Here is a 16,026-nt window from a genome sequence, read left to right as displayed (position 1 = left end):
ATATATCTTAATTTTATAATTGTAATTATTTAAAATATATACATTCTAAGAGAATGCTATAAATTATAAAATATTCAAATTAATCCAGATTCATTGGTGGCAAACCTGCTTTTCAACCACCCACTATATGAAACGAATTCTAAATACAGACTTAAGTAGATATTAATTGCTGATTTTTTAAGCCAAATAAGTAGATTTTTGCTTTTTATGATATTTATTTGGAATGTAACTACTTTAGAAAATATTCTAAATAATACCTTTAATTTCAGTAGTATTTTTTAAATGAATAACATGATAGTTTTTTATCTGAATTTAGCCTATTTTGAAATATATTTAATTGATAAAATTCGAAAAGTTTTAACTTGTAAAATGATATTGTTAAATAGAAATGAAACTTTTGGAGGTGTGAATAAAAAATTGTTAGGATTAAATTTTAGATTTGTTAAAAAAATAAAAATAATTGTTGATGAAGATTGTAGTTATATACATTATTCGAGGCCAAATTAAAATGGCTTCTGTCAATATTAGGATTGCTAAGAGTACTATGAAATGTACAAAATAATTTAAAATATTGAATTAACAAAAAAAATCTATACTAGTTTTACTGTTACTTATTACTTTTAATGTGATTACCACTTTTAAAAGCTACTAAAAAGCTAAGAAAATATTAGTAACACATTACTATAAAAATATGAAAGTCAAAGGGATATGTCAATCAATATTTCTAAGTTAATTATTAAAAGAATATTTAAAGGTTTTTTATACAATTAAACAAATAATTTTCTTATTAGTAATATCTTAAAATAAGATGAAGAAAAATAATTGTTAAAAACGCTTACTTCTGAAATTTTATCCTAATTAGCATTTAGCAAATATTTTGAGATCTACAGTTACAACTATATGCCTTAGATAAAATACGATTTATTAACAAGATGATAAAACTTGAAAAAAATTAATTATAAATTATATTAGCATTTTATCTATAAAATAAACTTGAAAAAGAAAATTTTATTATATATTAGATTTTCAGAGAACTAACCAACCTCTCATTCAAAAATGAATGCAAAATTAAAAAATAATTCTTTATCAGTAAAATATGATATTTTGATAGTACTCTGATTTGGGCTCGTGTTCCCACTATCCATTATATTATGTATATATTAACTTTACATAGAAATTTAGATGTAATTTAATACAATTTATAAAGAGTTTTATTAATTAAGATAATTTTTTTTTAGGAATAAATATTTTTTGATTAAGTAAGGAGAAAAAAATCAGAAAGAAAATTTGAATTAAATATAAAAATTTAAATTAAAATTTGTGAGATAATCAATCAATATTTGTGATATTATCAAATTTTGAGAATAGTTTTTAAGAAGAGGAAGAGGAAAAAGAAGAAGAAATTGTATTATTATTTATTACATTCAACTCATAATTATAAAAAAAATGTGTGAAGAGTATTAAGAAAATCCACTAGAAGAAATATCAAAATAGCATTCAATATGGTATTTGCTTTTTTATATTTTAGATATCTTAAATTTACTTTTCGCAGTTAATTGCTATTAGGCAAATGAAATAGGTTATCCTATTACTTATTTCATATTATTCTGCTTAGATAAATTGATATTGATTTGTGCATCTATTTGCTGTTGTATGCATTGCCTTAAAATTGTGTTTTTACTATTAGATATTTTAAATTTAGGATGGATTTATCCTATTTTTTGCAATAAAATGGATACTATTTAACAAGGTTTAATGATGGCGAGATTTATTCTTTTTAGAGGAGTATTTTAAAATATAATTTAGTTCATTTTTTTGTTTGGCTTAGGTTATATCGAATATACTTCTATCTCTATTTCTTATCGATACTTAGGGTATATACTATTTATAATCTAAATATCAGTAAATGTAGGATTCATTTCATATAGTTCTAATGTTAATTATTGCAAAAAATACAGCACGACTACCATAATAGTAATTACTATATTGACTTATCATTTAACTTTTGCTTCTTTTTTGTATTTAGTATACTCATATGAATATGGATATAAATTAATATATCTTAATTTTATAATCGGAATTATTTAAATTTTGTACATTCTAAGAAAACTCTTTTAATCAGAAAATGAAGAAATTAAATGGTATTCATTGGTTGCAAACCTGTTTTTCAACCATCCACTATATGTAACTAAATACATGCTTAAGTAGATACTAATTGCTAATTTTTTAAGCCAAATAAGTAGATTTTTGCTTTTTATGATATTTATTTGGAATGTAACTACTTTAGAAGATATTCTAAATAATATCTTTACTTTCAGTAGTATTTTTTAATTGAATAACATGATAGTTTTTTTTCTGAATTTAGCATATTTTGGAATATATTTAATTTATCAAATTCAAAGAGTTTTAACTCGTAGAATGATATTGTTAAATAGAAATGAAACTTTTGGAGGTGTGAATAAAAAATTGTTAGGATTAAATTTTAGATTTGTTAAAAAAATAAAAATAATTGTTGATGAAGATTGTAGTTTTTTACATTATTCGAGGCCAAATTAAAATGGCTTCTGTCAATATTAGGATTGCTAAGAGTACTATGAAATGTACAAAACAATTTAAAATATTTAATTAACAAAAAATATTTATACTAGTTTTACTAAAACTTATAACTTTTAATGTGATTACCATTTTGAAAAGCTACTAAAAAGCTAAGAAAATATTAGTTACACATTACTAAAAAACTATAAAAGTCAAAGGGATAAGTCAATCAATATGTCTAAGTTAATTATTAAAAGAATATTTAAAGGTTTCTTATACAATTAAACAAATAATTTTCTTATTAGTAATATCTTAAAATAAGATGAAGAAAAATAATTGTTAAAAACGCTTACTTCAGAAATTTTATCCTAATTAGCATTTAGCAAATATTTTGAGATCTACAGTTACAACTATATGCCTTTGATAAAATACGATTTATTAGCAAGATGATAAAACTTGAAAAAAATTAATTATAATTATATTAGCATATTATCAATAAAACAAACTTGAAAAATAAAATTTTATTGTAAAAAATATTCAAATAAAATTAAGAATAAATATATAAAATACTTTAAATTGCAATTATTATTAAATATTACATAAATTTTTAATAGTTTAATTTAAAATTACTGTATTTTTTTATTAAATAAATCTGTAACATGAAGCCTCAAATTTTAAAATTCAAATTTCAAATGTTAGAAACTTTGGATCTTTTGTTAATTAAAAAATTTTTGTTTGATATTATGTATGTATATATATATTAACTTTACATAGAAACATAGATGTTAATTTAATAAAATTCTTTAGATAATTTTTTTTAGGAATAAATATTTTTGATTAAGTAAGGAGATAAAATCAGAAAGAAAATTTGAATTAAATATAAAAATTTAAATTAAAATTTGTGAGATAAACAATCAATATTTGTGATATTATCAAATTTTGAGAATAGTTTTTAAGAAGAGGAAGAAGAAAAAGAAGAAGAAATTGTAATATTATTTATTAGATTCAACTCACAATTATAAAGAAAATGTGTTATGAATTAGAAGATGAAGAAATAGAATAAATATCTAAATGGTATATTATAGGGTTATTGCCTATGTATATTTTAGATATCTTATATTTAATTTTCGCAGTTAATTGCTATTAGGCAAATGAAATAGGTTATCCTATTACTTATTTCATATTATTCTGCTTAGATAAATTGATAATGATTTGTGCAACTATTTGCTGTGGTATGCACTGCCTTAAAATTATCTTTTTACTATTAGATATTTTAAATTTAGGATGGATTTATCCTATTTTTTGCGATTATATTGGTAGTCTTTAAATTGATGCCTTGTCTTTGAGGTTTGCTATTTTTAGAGGAGTATTTTAATATATAATTTAGTTCATTTTTTTGTTTGGCTTAGGTTATATAGAATATACTTCTATCTCTATTTCTTATCGATACTTAGGGTATATACTATTTATAATCTAAATATCAGCAATTGTAGGATACTTATCATTTTATACTGATGTTGGGGGTTTTTGCAAAAAATACACCACGCCTACAGTTAAATTAATTACTATATTGACTTATCATTTAACTTTTGCTTCTTTTTTGTATTTAGTCTACTCATATGAATATGGATATAGATTAATATAATATAATTTTATAATCGGAATTATTTAAAATATATACATTCTAAGAAAAATCTTTTAATCAGAAAATGCTGGAATTGATTGGTATACATTGGTTGCAAACCTGTTTTTCAACCATCCACTGTTTAGAATAGAGTGTAAATACGTGTCTAAGTAGATACTAATTGCGAATTTATTAAACCAAATAAGTAGATTTTTGCTTTTTATGATATTTATTTGGAATGTAACTACTTTAGAAGATATTCTAAATAATATCTTTACTTTCAGTAGTATTTTTTAATTGAATAACATGATAGTTTTTTTTCTGAATTTAGCATATTTTGGAATATATTTAACTTATCAAATTCAAAGAGTTTTAACTCGTAGAATTATATTGTTAAATAGAAATGAAACTTTTGGAGGTGTGAATAAAAAATTGTTAGGATTAAATTTTAGATTTGTTAAAAAAATAAAAATAATTGTTGATGAAGATTTTAGTTTTTTACATTATTCGAGGACAAATTTAAATGGCTTCTGTCAATATTAGGATTGCTAAGAGTACTATGAAATGTACAAAATAATTGTAAATATTGAATTAACAAAAAATATTTATACTAGTTTTACTAAAACCTATTAAATTTAATGTGATTACCATTTTGAAAAGCTACTAAAAAGCTAAGAAAATATTAGTTACACATTACTATAAAAATATGAAAGTCAAAGGGATAAGTCAATCAATATGTCTAAGTTAATTATTAAAAGAATATTTAAAGGTTTCTTATACAATTATACAAATAATTTTCTAATTAGTAAAATCTTAAAATAAGATGAAGAAAAATAATTGTTAAAAACGCTTACTTCAGAAATTTTATCCTAATTAGCATTTAGCAAATATTTTGAGATCTACAGTTACAACTATATGCCTTTGATAAAATACGATTTATTAACAAGATGATAAAACTTGAAAAAAATAAATTTATAATTATATTAGCATATTATCAATAAAACAAACTTGAAAAAGAAAATTTTATTGTAAAAAATATTCAAATAAAATTAAGAATAAATATATAAAATACTTTAAATTGTAATTATTATTAAATATTACATAAATTTTTAATAGTTTAATTTAAAATTACTGTATTTTTTTATTAAATAAATCTGTAACATGAAGCCTCAAATTTTAAAATTCAAATTTCAAATTAGTTCTAACAGCAAATTTGTATGTAGGGTCCAAACATGTGGCAATAATTAAAGGTTTGCACTATTTAATACTATGGAGATGAAATATATTTGAATTATTAGTTTGTAACTAACTTACCCTTAAGATTAAAAAATATAATAAGTTAGTATAATTTTTAAAGTACAACTCAAAATATAGTTAGTTAGTTAGTTAGTTAGTTAGTTAGTTAGTTAGTTAGTTAGTTAGTTATTTGGCTATTATGAATTTTAATTGCAAAAATACTTTATAGAGTTGATTAAAATTTCTAAGAGTATAAAAAGTATTAATAATCTGAACAATTAGGTAACATTTGTTAATTTTTGTAAAATAAAAGATATTTAAAATGTGTGATTTTTGTTTGATATTATATATGTATGTATTTATTTGTTAGCTTTATGCAGAGACCTAGATGCTAATTTAAAACAATTTATATATAATTTACTTAATTTAGATGATTTTTTGGAATAAATATTTTTTGATTCAGAAGGAAAAAAAATCAGAAAGCAAATTCGAATTTAAAGCAAAAAACAAAATTAAAATGTGTGCAATAAACAAACAATCTTTTTGATATTATCAAATTTCATTTCGTCTATAATTTTTAAGAAAAAAGAAATTTTAATATTATTTATTTTATCTAATTCACAATTATAAAGAAAATGCGCTTTTGCTTATGTATATTTTAGATACTTTAAATTTACCTTTTGCAGTTAAATGCTTTTAGGTAAATGAAATAATTTATCCTATTGCTTATTTGATAGTATTCTGTATAGATAAATTAATAATTATTTTTGCATCTGCTTGCTATGATAGACGATATTGCTTTAAAATTGTGTTTTTACTATTAGATATTTTAAATTTAGGATGGATTTATCCTATTTTTTACTATTAAATTGGTGAACATTAATTATAAGCAATATACTCGAGGATGATTATTTTTAGAGGAATACTTTAAACTTTAATTTAGTTCATTTCTTTGTTTGGCTTAGGCTATATCGAATATATTTCTATTTCTATTTAATATCGATACTTAGGGTATATACTATTTCTAATCTAATTATAAATAAATTCAGAATGGTTATATTATTTAACTTCTTTAGATAAGTTGATAACCCTCTATGCCCTCTACTAGATGATTTTAATTAAATTCATTAATATTTTTACTTATCATTTAAAATTGCTTCTTTTTTGTATTTAATCGACTCATTTGGATATAAATTAATCTACCTTAATTTTATCATCTTAATTATTTAAAATATATACATACAAAGAGAATGTTATAAATTATAAAATATTTAAATTAATCCGTCATCATTGGTAGCAAACCTGTTTTTCAACGATCCAATATATGAAACGAATTCTAAATATAGACTTATGTAGATACGAATTACCAATTTTATTAGCCAAATAAGTAGATTTTTGCTTTTAATGATATTTATTGGGAATAATATTTTAGAAGATACTCTAAATAATACCTTTACTTACAGGAGTATTTTTTAAGTGAATAACATTATAGTTTTAATGCTGAAAATATATTTTGTAATATATTTATCTAAAATAGTTCAAAAATTTTTAATATGTAAAATGATATTGTTAAATAAAAATGAAACTTTTGGAGGTGTGAATAAAAAATTGTTAGGATTCAATTTAAGATTTGTTAAAAAAATAAAAATAACTGTTGATGGAATGGATTACTAATTACATTATTCACAAAATGAAAATAATTTTTGTCAAGATTAGAATTGCTAAGACTACTGTGAAATGTAATATAATAGATAAGGGGAATTATCGCCGGTACTACAATAATAAACCCCAAAATAACCCATATTTTAAGCATTATGATTTTATATGAAAATAATATCTGTAACATCTAATATTTGCTATAGTGTATATATATTAACTTTACATAGAAATTTAGATGTTAATTTAATACAATTTATAAAGAGTTTTATTAATTAAGATAATTTTTTTTAGGAATAAATATTTTTTGATTAAGTAAGGAGAAAAAAATCTGAAAGAAAATTTGAATTAAATATAAAAATTTAAATTAAAATTTGTAAGATAAACAATCAATATTTGTGATATTAAAGAAGAGGAAGAAGAAATTGTAATATTATTTATTACATTCAACTCACAATTATAAAGAAAATGTGTTATGTATTTGAAGATTAACAACTAGAATAAATATCTAAATGGTATATTATATGGTTTTTGCTTATGTATATTTTAGATATCTTAAATTTAATTTTCGCAGTTAATTGCTATTAGGCAAATGAAATAGGTTATCCTATTACTTATTTCATATTTTTCTGCATAGATAAATTGATAATGATTAGTGCATCTATTTGCTGTGGTATACATTGCCTTAAAATTGTGTTTTTACTATTAGATATTTTAAATTTAGGATGGATTTATCCTATTTTTTGCAATGAAATGGGTAGTCCTTAAAATTGTGCAATACTGGTGAGATTTGTTATTTCTAGAGGAGTATTTTAAAATATAATTTAGTTCATTTTTTTGTTTGGCTTAGGTTATATCGAATATACTTCTATCTCTATTTCTTATCGATACTTAGGGTATATACTATTTATAATCTAAATATCAGCATTTGTAGGATTCATATCATATAGTACTTATGATGGGGATTTTTGCAAAAAATACACCACGCCTACCGTTAAAGTAATTACTATATTGACTTATCATTTAACTTTTGCTTCTTTTTTTTATTTAGTCTACTCATATGAATATGGATATAAATTAATATATCTTAATTTTATAATCGGAATTATTTAAAATATATACATTCTAAGAAAACTCTTTTAATCAGAAAATGCTGGAATTAAATTGAAATCATTGGTTGCAAACCTGTTTTTCAACCATCCACTGTTTAGAAATAAGTCTAAATACATGCCTAAGTAGATACTAATTGCTGATTTATTAAGCCAAATAAGTAGATTTTTGCTTTTAATGATATTTATTTGGAATGTAACTACTTTAGAAGATATTCTAAATAATATCTTTACTTTCAGTAGTATTTTTTAATTGAATAACATGATAGTTTTTTTTCTGAATTTAGCATATTTTGGAATATATTTAATTTATCAAATTCAAAGAGTTTTAACTCGTAGAATGATATTGTTAAATAGAAATGAAACTTTTGGAGGTGTGAATAAAAATTTGTTAAGATTAAATTTTAGATTTGTTAAAAAAATAAAAATAATTGTTGATGAAGATTGTAGTTTTTTACATTATTCGAGGCCAAATTAAAATGGCTTCTGTCAATATTAGGATTGCTAAGAGTACTATGAAATGTACAAAACAATTTAAAATATTTAATTAACAAAAAATATTTATACTAGTTTTACTAAAACTTATTACTTTTAATGTGATTACCATTTTGAAAAGCTACTAAAAAGCTAAGAAAATATTAGTTACACATTACTATAAAACTATAAAAGTCAAAGGGATAAGTCAATCAATATGTCTAAGTTAATTATTAAAAGAATATTTAAAGGTTTCTTATACAATTAAACAAATAATTTTCTTATTTATTAAATCTTAAAATAAGATGAAGAAAAATAATTGTTAAAAACGCTTACTTCAGAAATTTTATCCTAATTAGCATTTAGCAAATATTTTGAGATCTACAGTTACAACTATATGCCTTTGATAAAATACGATTTATTAGCAAGATGATAAAACTTGAAAAAAATTAATTATAATTATATTAGCATATTATCAATAAAACAAACTTGAAAAAGAAAATTTTATTGTAAAAAATATTCAAATAAAATTAAGAATAAATTTATAAAATACTTTAAATTGCAATTATTATTAAATATTACATAAATTTTTAATAGTTTAATTTAAAATTACTGTTTGTTTTTATTAAATAAATCTGTAACATGAAGCCTCAAATTTTAAAATTCAAATTTCAAACTTAATTATAAATATTGATTTATGTAATATTTTGAATCATCTTAATGAACTTTTGTATAAAGAAATTAAAAAAAATATAAATTACATTATATTTTATAAATGAATAAATACAAATTTGATTAAATTCAATTTTTTATTGGTTAGTTTAAAGATTTTTTTGGTTATGTTTACTAAATAGGATCAGTGTTTCCATTGGATTTGAGAAGAATGTATTGTTAAACCAATTTTTTTTGATATTATTCGTTATTTATATATTTTTGCAAGTGTCTATCTAAGTTTTGTTGTCTTAAATTAGGAGGACTATACCAAGAGTCATAGAATTTTTGTCTATCTGTGCTGGCATTTTGTTTCATTCCTCTTTCACAGTCAGAAACTTTTACAAAAGGTGAAGAAATTCTAGCTTCGTTAATTTTTCCAACTTCGTTTATATTTGTTTTTACTTGTATCTTTTTTTTCTTTGGTAAAGGACGACTTAGAGGAGCTTGAGGGCTTTAAATGCTTACATCGAATGGGTTTCTTTTAAATCTTAGAGGGGTTATTCTTCCTTCTGGAGATTGCTACACTTGAATAGACGATTGAGGCGAAAATATAGATTTTTGAGGTTGAACAAAGTTACTAAAATTGTATGAGTTATTTGAAGTATTATAATTAGTTATATTATTTCTATTTCTTTGAGTGATTGGGGAATTTAAACCGCTAACAATTCTTGGAATATTTTAGCATTATTAATTACTTTCTGGCGGGGATTAACTTCTTTAGCTTTCTTGCTGCTTAGCTGCTTTGGCAAAATTTGAAATTTCTTTTTTACGTGGTGATAAAACTTCTGTGTTATGAGAATTATTTGTATATCTATTTCCTTCTGAAGTATTTTCTTCTTCAATAACAAAAGGTTTAACGTATCTGCTATCATAGAGGTTATTTTGGATGAGTTAATTTTCTTTTATTTTTGAAATGTTCAATCTTTTTGCAGGATTTTACAGAAAATCCCCATAAACTTCTTGAATAATATTTTAATTATCTTACTATTCTACATTTTAGACCACAAAATTTTTATCTTTATCATACTTTTTAAGCACTTCTCTCATTAGCTTAGAGGCAGGTACTTTTAGCTAATACTGCTCTCTTTCACTTATTCGTACAGCTGATAAATATTTTTTACTTTCATCGATTTCAGGATTGTAAATACTTTTGAAAGGAATATCTTTTAATTCTTAAACAGTATAGTCAGGTTTGTTTAATTGCTAAGCAATCAACTAGTCCTAAGTTGGAATCAGCTCTGTGTTGTAGCTTTAAGGGATGCATTTATAGTGGCCATATTTTTAATTGTACAAATACTTACTCATCTAAAACCCATTTGCATTACTTTAAATGTCTTTTCCTCTAGAATAGCTTAGCACAATATTTGTGTTATTTATTCTCTGTATTTTAGCATCTTGCTAGCTCTTGGCTAATCTTTCGTTTTTTTACTTTTTGTATTTTTCCATAATTTCTAACTCTAAAGACTTGTCTTTATCTCTTTCTTCGATCTCTTGAAAGAGACCATCTATAATAGCTTGTACTTCACTCTTTTCCATAGTAGTTTAAGGAAGTTTTTCATTTTCAAGTGTTTGCTTTTCATTTACGAAGATTGCAGTTTGCTCTGTCCATTTTTGTATTTCGTTTTATTCTTTTTCACAATGATCTTTTGTTTTTTAAGTATTTCTTGCTTACTATTTGCTGTCATGTGATACATTAGAAGTCAATATAAAAGACGCAGATAGATTATTATTTAATTTAGATTTTCTTTTAGAATTTTTAAATAGACTGCTCCTCCTCTGATTCTTCTTATCAGTACTATATCCTTAAGCAGTAGAGTCAGAAGTCTGTTGAGGAATAAAATGCATACTGGAAAGCATATTATTAGCAAAGTCCATTGAATCATAATCTATTAATAAAAGAATAAATTTAATTAAGAAATACATATCTAATAAATACATTTTAGTTATAGATAAAAAATAGCTATATAAATTTAGTTAAGATCAAAGATCATATAATTTTATTTATCAAACAAACAAACAAATAATTTACTGCTGTCTATTTGGCCAATATCTACAGTTTAGTTTAGTTTTTTTAAAATTTTCTTTGGTTTGTTATCTTTCATTTAAAATTTATTAATTGAGTTGATCACTGAGCATTTATCTGTAGATTCTCTTGATGATTTTATAGTTCTTTTGTAGGGGCTTTTAAGCTGAATTGAGTTAAAGCCACCTGTTCCCTAAGAAATTATTGAATTATTGTTAACTCCTGAGCGATTTTGTTTATTCAAAGATAAGCTCATGATTTATGTTAAATTAAAATTCTCTATGCTCTAATTTTATCCATTTCTTTATGATTTAATATTCTCATTTGAGTAATCTCTAATTCCTGTGTAAAAAGTTTATTATCCGTTCAAAAAAGGAATTACAGTCGACCTTTCTTAAAATCTGAGCTCTGAAAATGAATTTTAGTGAATTGATACTGGATGATCTGTTTTTTGACTTATCCCAAGAGAGTTGTTTTAAGAATGAAATTCAGTTTTTTGCTACTTTTTTACAAAAACCCAATCTTGACTTAATAATTTAAGATCTCTTCCAGGATTGATCTTCTATCTATATGAAAACGTATTCATACAAAAATATTTTTATAATCAAGTCCTAATGTGAAATCTTAAATATAACTTATAAAGTTAGATATCTGTCTTTTAATAGCTATTTATTTTAAAATATAAAATAGCTCTATTTCTATTTATCTTAGTAAATTATATGCTGTTTGAGACTTATAGAATCTGCAAATAACTATGATTTTATTAATTTTAGCAGATAAAATTTTTATAAACACCACTAAAAACTAAACAAATAAAAATCTTTTACCAATAATTTTTTAATTATTAAAAAAGACAGTAATTAATTAATTAATTATGTAAACCTATTTCTTAAGTAGAATAGCATACATAACTAAACAAATAACTAATTTACTTACAAATTTGAACATTAAAATATTCAACTGAGAAAGAAATTATTAATTCAAAAATAACCTCCATATCATTAATGTAAGTTAGAGAGAAAGAAAATTATATTTGATACTCTGCTCATTTGTACGTACTAGTGATTTAATTAAAAATATTTGCACATCAAAATGAATTAAAAATATGGATAAAAAACAAAGAATTCTAAAGTATTCCATTTGCTAAATATTCTCAAACACTAGATTAACTTTTTATTAAATATTAGTTTATTTTTCTTAAATAGATTTGAATTTAAGAATACTTTTAAAAGCATTTTTTAATTAACATTAATAATTTGCTTTTAAATTTCATAAGATGATTTTGGAATATTTTTTAAAGGAATATTCTGAATTATCTAAATGAGCAAATATTTTGAATTTTTAATTAGATTTATGAATTGATTTGATTTTTAGTTTAGAAATAATTAGAAAGATAAAGAGTTTTTTATTGATTTAATCAACATAGATTAGAAAATATTAAAAATTAAATATTTTATGGTTGTTTGAAGGTAGATAGAATATCTATTGATTGATATTTGAGTGTTAACATCTAATTATTGTAAGATTTTGGCTAAAATGACGATATAATCAATATTTTGTTATACTTAATTAATTAAATAAAAATATTATATTTTTGCTAGATTAATTAAATACACACACATACACATTAATTCTGTTATTTATTTATTGTAAATGAATCAAAAATTAGAGTTAGAATAATAGAATTCTATTCACTTACATTCCCAAAATTCCTAAAGCTAAGAAAGGAAAAAAGAATTCGATAAACATCAAGCAGTTGTCTTTAGAGAAAAACACAACTTGGAATGCTCTCAAGGCCTTAGAATTGCAAACTAAAGTAGAAAAGTACTTATTATATGCACAGGAGGAACAATCAGCATGTTTCCAACAGAAAATGGGTTGGCTGTAAAAAAGGGTTTCTTCGAAAAGTTTCTTAGGGAGGATTCCTATTTTTGTGATTCAGATTACACTTATTTTCATAGTTCTGATGGTTTTTTAATAACTCCTTTAACTATTTACTAGCAACGTATTTGGTATAAGATTTATGAACTTGAGAATCCAATAGATTCAACTAATATGAATGTTATATATTATGATTAAATTGCTTCGATAATTGAGACAAATTATACTTTGTATGATAGCTTTATTATCTTGCATGGCACAGACACTATGGCCTACACTGCTAGTGCTTTATCTTTTATGCTAGAAAATTTATCAAAGACAGTAATCACATTTCATAAATTTTATATAAATTTAACATTTTTTCAATTAAAATTAAAAGGTTATTTTAACCGGTAGCTAAATTCCATGCTCGATGATGAGAAACGACGGATTCAACAATTTACTTTGCTCTTTGACTATTGCAGGACATTACACTATTCCTGAGGTTTTAGTTTGTTTTAATGATAAGCTCTTTAGAGGTAATAGATGCACTAAAATGGACTCAAGTGCTATGGATTCATTTGATTCTCCAAATTTTGAACCTCTTGCTACTTTTAAGATAACAATAAAAATAAAATGGGATAAAGTCTTAAAAAGAGATCCTGAAAAGAAATTTCATGTATAAAAAAACTTGTGCGATAAAATAGCTATTGTTAAAATGCATCCCTTCATAAGTTCTGACACTCTAAAAGCTATTCTTACTAATAAAGATACTAAAGCAATCATAATAGAAACATACGGAGTAAATATCTTTATTTATATAGAATTGACTTTAATAAAGCAAAAAAAAAAAATAAGTGTGTGTGAAAGTGAAGCTTAACTTTTAAGATATTTTTGCAATTAATGTTTTCTGTTAAAAAATATTTATTTATTTTCATTTTAAAAAGGCAGGCAATATCCCAATTAATAGACCAGAGTTGATGCAAATGCTCCAAGAGGCTTATGACTAGGGTAAAGTAATTGTAAATCTCTCTTAATGCTATAAATCGAAAGTAGAATCTATTTATGAAACAGGAAGGGCTCTATTAAAGGTAGAATTATTTAAACTATTAAGAAATTCTAAAGCAAGCAATTAAATGGTTTATAAATCATAAATTAACAAAATTATACAATAAATACACTTTTCAATCTTATAATCAGCATGAAAAGTATGAAAGAAATTAAAAGAAAATAAATAATTTTTTATTATTTAAATAATGAATTAATTACTAATACAAAAAAATATATTCTAAAATAAGGTAGGAGTGCTTTGTGGCTGGGATTGCACTACTGAGGCAATGGCTAGTAAACTTGCATATTTATTTTCTAAGAATGATTCCATCGAAAACATAAGGAAGAATGTTTAAAAGAATTTGAGAGGTGAGTTATCTCCACCAATCGAAAATGATATGTTTGAATTTCAGCAGGAGAATTTCATTTAAGCTTTAAATGATGCACTTTAGTATAGAACAAATGAAAAAATTGATATTTTAAAAAATTTGATACTCCCTAATATTGTTTGCTACATGAGTAAGGGAGGTTTTCATTAAAGCATGCAGCAGCTTAAAGTATATGGCATTGATTTTGATAAAGGAGACTATGACAATAGAACAGGTTTGCATCTATCTGCAAGAGAAGGCTAATTAGAAACTGTCAAATTTTTAATAAAAGAATGCAAAAATATAAATACAGTAGACAAGTTTGGAAGAACAGCATTATTTGAAGCAGTAATAAATAGGTAAAAACTATTAAACATAAAGCTAATTTTAGTAAAAATTTGTAATATTAAATTTATTTATTTACACTTAGACACCATGATGTTATAGTTGAGTTATAGAGAGCAGGAGGCATAATTTAGGCTCCGAAGTAAGAAATAACTAGTATACTAATGGAAGCCATACGAACTGGAGACTAAGAACTTTTTGATTTATTTCACTTAGGAGGTCTTCAAGATTGGAATACTTTCTAAACAGTTGATGGTAGAAATTTAGGCCATGTTGCAGCCACTTTTAGACAAATCGAAATAATAAGATTCCTTAAATACTAATGCAAATTCAGATTTACAGATAAAGATAGATGGGGAAAGACTGCCTTGGATGAAGCAAAAAAAAGAGATTTTAAAGAAATATGCAAGCTTTTATCTTGAAATTAATTAAAATATTTTAAATTTAACAATTGAATTCAAAAAAATGTATTTTATTTATTTATTTATTTATTTTAGTTTGCAAGAAAATTTAATGATAAAGAAAAGTATTAACTTAACATTAAATTATTAAATTTATTTTTTATTCTTGAATTTGAAATATTTTTTATAAATTAATGTTTTATTTTTTCTGTTTTAGATATATTGTTTATCATACCATTCAACTACTGCTAAAAATTGTTTTTTTATGTTGAATATTTGAGTTTTTAGAATTTACTATAGTAAATCTCAATAATTTAAATAAATTAATTATATTCCAAAATAAAAAGAAGCATCTTTTATAAAGATGACTATCAAAAAAATTATTTATCATTGAAGAATAGGGAAATTTTAATTTAATACAGTATCATTAAATATTTTGAATCTCTTATATGAACAATAACCACTTGCTTTAATTTAGTTATATGTCTAAGACTACAATTCATATCACTTATAGCATGAAAGGGGCTTTAGCTCAGTGGCAGAGCGGAGGACTGCAAATCCTTAGGTCGCCGGTTCAATCCTGGCAGGTCCCTGTTTTTTTTATTTTTTTATTAACTAAAATAATTAATTA

At 22.8% G+C, this 16,026-nt stretch overlaps 5 protein-coding genes across 5 annotated transcripts; 3 read left to right on the top strand and 2 right to left on the bottom strand. All coding sequences in view use genetic code 6, as the record gives it.

Annotated features, from left to right (window-relative positions):
* Positions 1-1,703: 1,703 nt before the first annotated feature.
* Positions 1,704-2,039, top strand: TTHERM_000483733 (transmembrane protein, putative; the record flags this gene model as incomplete). The annotated part of the gene is made up of 1 exon (XM_012797960.1): positions 1,704-2,039. The coding sequence occupies one exon, from the start codon at positions 1,704-1,706 to the stop codon at positions 2,037-2,039; it is 336 nt and encodes a 111-aa protein (XP_012653414.1).
* A 2,198-nt stretch (positions 2,040-4,237) lies between these two features.
* On the bottom strand, positions 4,238-4,810 carry TTHERM_000483725 (transmembrane protein, putative; the record flags this gene model as incomplete). Its single annotated transcript, XM_012797959.1, has 1 exon — positions 4,238-4,810. One exon carries the CDS (start codon positions 4,808-4,810, stop codon positions 4,238-4,240), a length of 573 nt encoding a protein of 190 aa, XP_012653413.1.
* A 2,709-nt stretch (positions 4,811-7,519) lies between these two features.
* On the top strand, positions 7,520-9,067 carry TTHERM_000483717 (transmembrane protein, putative; the record flags this gene model as incomplete). The annotated part of the gene is made up of 1 exon (XM_012797958.1): positions 7,520-9,067. One exon carries the CDS (start codon positions 7,520-7,522, stop codon positions 9,065-9,067), a length of 1,548 nt encoding a protein of 515 aa, XP_012653412.1.
* Positions 9,068-9,435: 368 nt separating this feature from the next.
* Positions 9,436-11,957, bottom strand: TTHERM_00483710 (hypothetical protein; the record flags this gene model as incomplete). The annotated part of the gene is made up of 2 exons (XM_001017483.1): positions 9,436-11,234; positions 11,378-11,957. 2 exons carry the CDS (start codon positions 11,955-11,957, stop codon positions 9,436-9,438), a joined length of 2,379 nt encoding a protein of 792 aa, XP_001017483.1.
* Positions 11,958-13,024: 1,067 nt separating this feature from the next.
* TTHERM_00483700 (L-asparaginase, type I protein) lies at positions 13,025-15,416 on the top strand (the record flags this gene model as incomplete). Its single annotated transcript, XM_001017482.1, has 5 exons — positions 13,025-13,573; positions 13,632-14,033; positions 14,179-14,322; positions 14,530-15,008; positions 15,080-15,416. The coding sequence occupies 5 exons, from the start codon at positions 13,025-13,027 to the stop codon at positions 15,414-15,416; spliced, it is 1,911 nt and encodes a 636-aa protein (XP_001017482.1).
* Positions 15,417-16,026: the final 610 nt, after the last annotated feature.

Source organism: Tetrahymena thermophila (assembly GCF_000189635.1).
Source record: "Tetrahymena thermophila SB210 genomic scaffold scf_8254611, whole genome shotgun sequence".
Taxonomy (NCBI): domain Eukaryota; phylum Ciliophora; class Oligohymenophorea; order Hymenostomatida; family Tetrahymenidae; genus Tetrahymena; species Tetrahymena thermophila.
This window is presented reverse-complemented; position numbering and strand designations above follow the sequence as displayed.